The sequence below is a fragment of the Lepisosteus platostomus genome, chromosome 26, assembly GCF_059453375.1.
Source record: "Lepisosteus platostomus isolate fLepPlt1 chromosome 26, fLepPlt1.hap1, whole genome shotgun sequence".
Taxonomy (NCBI): domain Eukaryota; kingdom Metazoa; phylum Chordata; class Actinopteri; order Semionotiformes; family Lepisosteidae; genus Lepisosteus; species Lepisosteus platostomus.
Window position 1 is genome coordinate 11,413,631 of NC_142636.1, and position 7,670 is coordinate 11,421,300.

The 7,670-nt window shown below is 35.9% G+C and overlaps 1 gene segment (V, D, J or C); it reads right to left on the bottom strand.

Annotated features, from left to right (window-relative positions):
• LOC148640135 (T cell receptor alpha chain MC.7.G5-like) overlaps window positions 1-7,382 on the bottom strand; it is a 48,201-nt gene extending 40,819 nt beyond the window's left edge. The window contains 1 exon segment of the C gene segment in view: window positions 7,319-7,382. Coding sequence covers window positions 7,319-7,367 — 49 coding nt within the window.
• Between the last annotated feature and the right edge of the window lie 288 nt (window positions 7,383-7,670).

The window sequence follows — 7,670 nt, forward strand, 5'->3', positions numbered from 1 at the left end:
AAGTTCACGTTTCCTAAAATGCAAAAAACTGGTTCATTCTACACCTTCCCCTCTTATAAATGCAACAGAATGATTTATAAATGTTCTCTTGAGACATATACTGTATACATTCACTTCAATTGATTTCTACTGTACTCACTTGGTTCCACTGTTAAAAGAGTGCCTTTTCCAAATATAAGCTTTGTAACCCCTGAGGTAGTCACACAGTGACAGTGAGCTTGACAGAAACCTACAGGGGCTCCCAGTCATATTCCTGCTGTGAAATGTTTTCATTAGAGCATTATCAATATGCTTGTTATAAATTGTCTCAACTGGCCTCTATAATCTATTTCTATGCATCTGTTTAATGATAAAGATGCAAACCTTTTATACTAATCTGATGGGCATTTACAGCAACTAACTACATAATATCCTGCTACAATGGGAAATGCACATAATGCACATAAAAAGGGTCTTAATCACTACTGACATAAAATGTTAAATAGGTTATTGAGGGTGTAATGGAATATCACAACCCAACTTTAGTCCATGAAGCTATTGAATCATTTCCACTGAAATGAAGTCAGTGAATTTTTGCACAATCCTCTATGTTGGACTGTTTTCTTTCCAAATGAACAAGAAAACAATACTTACTAGACTGCACAGCCAGCTTAGTTCCTTTCCCAAATACAAGCTTTCCTGTATTTCCAGCATTCACACAGTATCACACTGCAGTACATAAACTCCCACCTAGAGCTACAGGCAAAAGCACTGGCACCCTTCCTCTACAAAGCATTATTCACCTGGTTATGAAGTCACCATGGGTCACCAATTCTTATATCCATTGCTCCATAGACATCTACTGTACAGCTGAACTATCACATTAATCCTCAGACCCTCTGTTACAATTTATAAGCATTGGCCTACATGTGGCAACATGCAATGATAACCTTGATTAACTACTCTACTCTATGTGCAGCTGTTGAAAGGATACATAAAAACAGATGATCAGAGACGGAGAAATGTAGCTACAGTAACACAAAAGGATACATATGCTGTGAATTGCAAATATTTCCCTCCTGCCCAACCACAAGCCCTCAGTTCCATCATTCCCGGAAAGATCCGGCAAGGTTTGGAAGTGCACAAAACAGACAAATACACAACTTACTTGCTTCTACAATCAGCTTTGTTCCACTCCCAAATAAGAGCTTGTCAGCTCCACTACCAGCATTCACACAGTGCCGAGCTCCTCTACGTAAACCGAGAGCTACCAGGTCTACTTGTTGAAGAGGTTAAATTAAATAGTTTGTTCCTAAATTAACCTAAATTATTTAACCTACTGGTTCCAGAATGTCTCGAGATGAGTGGTTAATATGTATAACAAATAACAGGGAATATTAGTCCTATGAACTGGTGCTTATAGCTTTTAGAAATGCAATGTCACAATTCACATTGTCTGTGTATTTCTCTGAGCATATTCTAGGGGATTCAATTATTATTAGAAGGCTTTACCATAAAAATCAAACCTGCGAATTGTGAGGCAGGTCTAATTATGCAAAGTTAAAGAGGATGTTGAGCATATAGCCTCTCAATCTTGTATATTATAAAGGATTAAAGCAATAATACCCAGGACAATGAAATAACAGAAAAGCTTAATGTTGTTAGAATTTGTGAACTATTATCGGTTGAAAGATAGATAAATAAGATGAGAAAAAAATTGAATATTTAACAACTACAATGTAATTCAGCTCTACTTACGAGGCTGTATTAACAATCTGGTTCCACTTCCAAAAATTAATTTCTCAGCTGATGTACACTGTACGTAACTCTGCAGCAAAAACCTGATCTAGAGGTGAAGTATCAAAATCCTTTTTTATTTAGAAGATAATAACAAAACATTAATCCTGACTATAGACTGAAACACATTTCTAAACTCTAAATATGTGGATAAATCATACATTTTAGAACAAATTAGTAGTCTGTTTATCAACAGTTATTAACAGGTTCATAATCTAAAACGTTAGCACAAACTGCTGTAAATCTCTCTGAGCTGGACTAAAATCCAGTGTTTAAATGTGTTTTTTGTCAAGGTGAGCTATATTTGCAAGTTAATCCTTGGTCTTGCTTCCAAAAGGTACATGTTCATATTTCCAATCAACAGCACTATTTGTCCCTGTAACAAAAATCCATCTCACATTATAAATACGGTACTAGAATTATTTGTTTTAATTGATGTAATTTTTTTTTTGCTTTATTTGTAATTTTACTAAGGGGCTCTTTGCTTTTAATAACTTAATGTTAGCATTTGTATTTTTTCATTTTACAATCAGGCTTACACGTTTAAGTTCCATCACTTCAAAGCCCCAGTAAGAATCAATATTCCTTCACTGAACACAATTCATGAACTGCACTTACTTGGCTCCACGTTTAATTGAGTTCCTTTGCCAAAACTCATCTTGTATCCTCCCTCAGCATTCCCACAACATCACACCTCCTGTCAAAAACCCTGTTGACCTGTGGTACTTGTTCTGTACCTCTTCTTTACTGCATCTTTACCAGTTGCTCTTGTTCAATATAACCAGGACTTTGAGCACCAATTGATTTTCACTATCCCAAAGATTGATCACGTTTTTCATTTGTTACTAAAGATTAAAAAGCATTACATTTTAAGACTCGTATTTCTGCATTCAGAAATATAACACATTAGATAAAATTGGGCCTCTTGGGTTTATTTCTTCATGACCATGAGTCCAGATTGTTCTACACATTCTTGACCAGTGATAACCTCTTTTAAATTTCCAACTTTCCTGCAAAAGCTTGCTTTCACACAAGTGAAGTACAGAAGAACTTACGTGGCTCAATGAGGAGATATGTTCCTTTCCCAAAAATGAGTTTTTGTCCACCTGCAGTATTCACACAGTGCTGTACAGCCATACAGAAACAGTTCAGACTGCTCCCATGTTACTGGGATATAATGGTGATATCCATATACAGTAGCAAAATCAAACTACAATGTGAAATGCTTAAATCTGACAGATCAAGAGGGCACACAGGTAGAGCAATAAACAGAAATAAATCATTGCCTTTGCGTTTTTTTACCTGATTTAAAAAGCCACTTACTTGGGATTATTAAAAGTCTTGTACCAGCTCCAAACATGAGCTTGTCTGCTTGATTCACACAGTGGAAACTCTCCTGTCAAAAATCTTGAAAGGTAGCAAGTCTCTAGCAGCATGCATGAATTGTCTTTGTTTTAAACAGAGAATGTGAACCTTATATCTACAGAAGTTCCAATGCAATGACAACGTTCTAATTCACACAATCATCTCATAATTAGATTAGAAGAGCACGTTTATCCCGTTCGAACTTAAATGGCTTTCACTACCGGACACATTCCGTTAAATCCGCCCCATGCCTCTGAATTATAAGGCTTATTACTTACTGGATTCCACAATCAGTTTAGTTCCTTTTCCGAAGAGCAGTTTTCTGTCCCCAGCATTCACACACTGGCACAGAGCTCTACAGAAACCCCCAGACAAGAAAGTCCTGCAGGACGTGCTTAAATCAGCCCTAGTCACATCTGAGCTCATGCAGAATTATTTGATAGTGTTTGGTTATCAGAAGAAGGGAGCCTCATTAATATGCGCTAGGACTGTTTTAATCCATCTGTTTTTATATGTTAATTGATTGTGTTACCTATGGTTTATTTCCCGATAATTTTCCGGTTCTACTATCACCTCTCTCCCGGTAGCAGCTTAGTTTCCAGTCAAAACAACTGGAGATAAAGACCTTTACAAAACAACCTCTTTCTTATAAATTAGATAAGCAATAACTAAACAACTTAACTTCCACAATAATGTAACATAAAACTGTCTCTACTTTTCCGTTTACTGGAAACACGGCTCCAGATAATGCTTAACCATTCAGTTTACAGAAAGTGAAATTGTTCAGATTCCTGAATTCATCACATGACTGAATAACACGGTCTTTTTGAAAGAATCATGAAAAAAGCTGCTGAATATTTCCTTAAAACCTTCTTTGTATTTTAAGGTTTTTCATACCTGCTATTTACAGTATTCGTCTGCACAAATATCTCTTCTGTTTGTTGAAAAAAATCTTGGTTACCCAGAAGTTAGAGCCAATTGCCAATTTCACATTGGCACAGAAAGTTCAATAATTGTGCCTCAAATAACACATTCATGAAAGATATACGATTGCCGATTCTGAGACTGATACTGTATGTCAACCACAGAATCTAATGACATTCTTACTAGACGTCAGAATACTGAATTCAACTTTCCTTTAGGCTTGCATTAAACAAATCAGAACTCACCAGGTTCAACGATGAGTTTAGTTCCTTGTCCAAATATAAGCTTGTAGGTACCATCATTCACACAGTGTCAGAGAACTATTCAAAAACTCCCCCCCGACTGAAGAGTGCGGATAACATCTCTCTTCATTTAGAAAGCAGAAAGTAAAACAAGTATAGAAGTAATCACAATCATTTCTGCTAAGCGAGCAATAAATTTGTCTGTCTTTCCTCTACACAGATTTTGCACGTTTTCCAACACAAGATTCGAGAACTGTCATTTGGAACATTTTCTCGTTTCATATTCTGTAAAAGTCTAACTGTAAAAGTTCATTCCCGGTGTTGAGTTAGTCAAAATTGAAAAACAGCTGAAAAGCTGCGTATATATATATATTATTTTTCTACGAAGATTTGAACTGTACTTGTATTTTGCAGTCAGCACTCACTGACACAGCTCTCCGCTCCAGATTCCTGGGTAGTTATTTAGAAGTATACGTAATAACGGAGAAGCAGTCCAATACTAATTAATTTCAACCTACTTTCGGTATGCTATATAGAAAAATTCAGTTTCATAGCTAACTTTTCATAGCTAATTTGTGTAATACGAACACTAATTACTGTATCTGTATGGTCAGAGAACACCTATAGTACTAAGGTAATTAACTGTACTTGTAGAATAATTTACCTTGGGATTGTTAGAATACAACATATAACAACACATCAACTATAAATACTGCTCTTCAACAAAACTGAACTTACGAGGTTCGACAGTCAGTTTAGTTCCGTGTCCAAATATGAGCTTGTTGCTCCCATCAGTCACACAGTGCAAGAGAACCGTTCACAAATCCCTCTTCACACATCATAACAGAAAACGGGGCTCTTAAGATCAGATGTTATGACAAACTGGTTCAGAAACAACATGTAAAAAAAACTTCATAATGCATACATGCATGCATTTTAGTCCTGATATCTCTGATGTACTGTATAGCCTGTATCACAAGAATTCCTGCTGGTATTTGTTTATGGGGTTAAATGTTTAAATAAAGGCTTATCTTTAGTTATGTAATTACGACCTTATGTTTAAATGAATGAAATTTCACAGTATTCATAAAGAAGAGTAAGCACAGACTTACTTAATTGGACTTTCAATTTGGTACCGGTACCAAATATCAGCTTTCCGTATCCACTGCCCTGTGTCACACGCCATTTCAGACCAATGCAAAATCTCCCTTACACTACTTACTTAAATCTAATATTAAACCTACTAATTGCTGGACGTAAATATATTCTCTCGAATTAAAAAAACGGTTAAATATCCACGGATGCAAAAACCCATGATGAATAAAAAGCAGAATTCGTATTTGTTTTAAAGCTAATGAACCAGCATTTCCTCAGCCTGCGTCCCATTTGAACTAAACAGTAACACAACTAAAGCGAATAGACATTATGTACATACGTGCCTTTGCTGGTCGAACACACCTTGAAAAATATTTTAATATTCACTCTCGTACAATATTATTTAATAAGTATGATCCCTGGAAATAACAGTAACACTTACTGGGCTGAACGTGTAGTGTCGTTCCTTCGCCAAAAATCGTCTTATAATTCCCAGTAGTCACACATCAGTTCCTCGTCATACAAAATTCGTGCTTTGAGAGGATCTAACATTTTCATTAAACATATTTAAAATATCCCTGTGCACACCCATAGACGTCCTCAGCAAATTAAACCAATGGTACTTATAGCACAATGTCACATTGTAGTCAATTGGAATTGAAATAGGAGTGCATCGTTTAATCATATATAGGATATCTGCATTAACTGTGTAATACTGAAAGGAATAGGATGAAATGTTTGCTTTTAAGACTTTAAAAGTGCCGCTACAATATAATCGGTTTAACCCAACTATCTGTGAGTTTTAACAAGATTATGAACGAACTAAAACTCCATAAATCCCCAATTAAAATTAGGAAAAGGATTGTTGAAATTAATCTCTTTCGATGTAATTTGTTTAAGTTATTTTTCAATTTTGTAAATTAAAACGTAAAAAAATGAATATCATCTTCATACTTTTAAATCTTGAAGTAAACGTTAAAATAATTTTGACTTTCTTTCGCAGTACTTACGTGTATCTACACTCAGTTTGGTTCCATCCCCGAATATAAGTTTTTGTCCTGATACAGCATTCACACGCTGCTACGGATCACAACAAAATCCGTTTCTATCCTACAACAGTTATAAAAGTATTTTAAAAACTAAAAGCTGGGTTTGCAAATACCTGGTTCCACTGATAAACGCGTTCCTGATCCAAAGATGATGTTATAACCTACAGACGAAGTCACACATCAATACAGTTCGTGACAAATACAGTCCTGGGGCAGTTTTTGCAATTAATATCTACCTGAGCTAAAATTATGTGTTGTGTTAATGTGCGACGTTGACTTAAGTGAAAATATTTTAAACTGACACATTATTAGAAATTCGCGGTTTGCATTTTACCGGTTGTAAAGTACTGTATAATTCCATCACTGTTTTCTAAACTCACAAATCAATTGTTTTTTTTACGATTTCGTGTGAGAATTTCATTTAAACTTGAGACAGAGAATTCAAGTGTTTTCTTCTTATCCAGGTGAAGAGTTCTTAGTAAACCGGGGTCCGACAGAGCTACAACTTTTGGAATGTCAATTTCGGATCATCAATCCTTAATCGACCAAATATCTATCTCAGTGGTTTAAGCAAAGGTGGGCCAAGTGCTGAGATGACGGGTGATTTCAGTGCGTCCCTTAAATCTCTCAGGGTTGTTGACTACACGTCTCTTCTGGTGCTGACTTTCTAAAATGTCTGCATTCTCGATGTTTTTACATGGTTAGTCCTGAACCTATTTTCCATATTTACGCTGCATTAACGCCAACATGAGTAATAATTAAACCTAAAAGAATATTCCTCAGTAGAAGCCAAAGGGGTATTAAGGTACAGTACTAAAGTATTCCTCAGAGATGGGCAGTAGAGTATTAAAGTAATACTGTACTTACGGGGTTGAACTCGAAGTTTTGTCCCAGACCCAAATATTAGCTTGTTCATTCCCTGCTGATTCACACCGTATCACAACCTTTGTCAAAAACGTACATCCTATACACAGAACGTAGTACTAAGGACACTGTAACGTGATCAAAAGTAACAACAAAACGCCTGTGCTCTGATGGACTGGTCCCTGCGGCAGTTGAGTCAAATCACGACAAAAAAATAAAATAAAATAAAATATCATTCACCATTCTGCAAGCCATCAGGTGTCAATTTACAGTGAATTCATAATATATATATACCACAGCATCTCTTGGACAAATCCGGAGATTCGGCATTAGGTCTGTATCCGTCACTAAATTT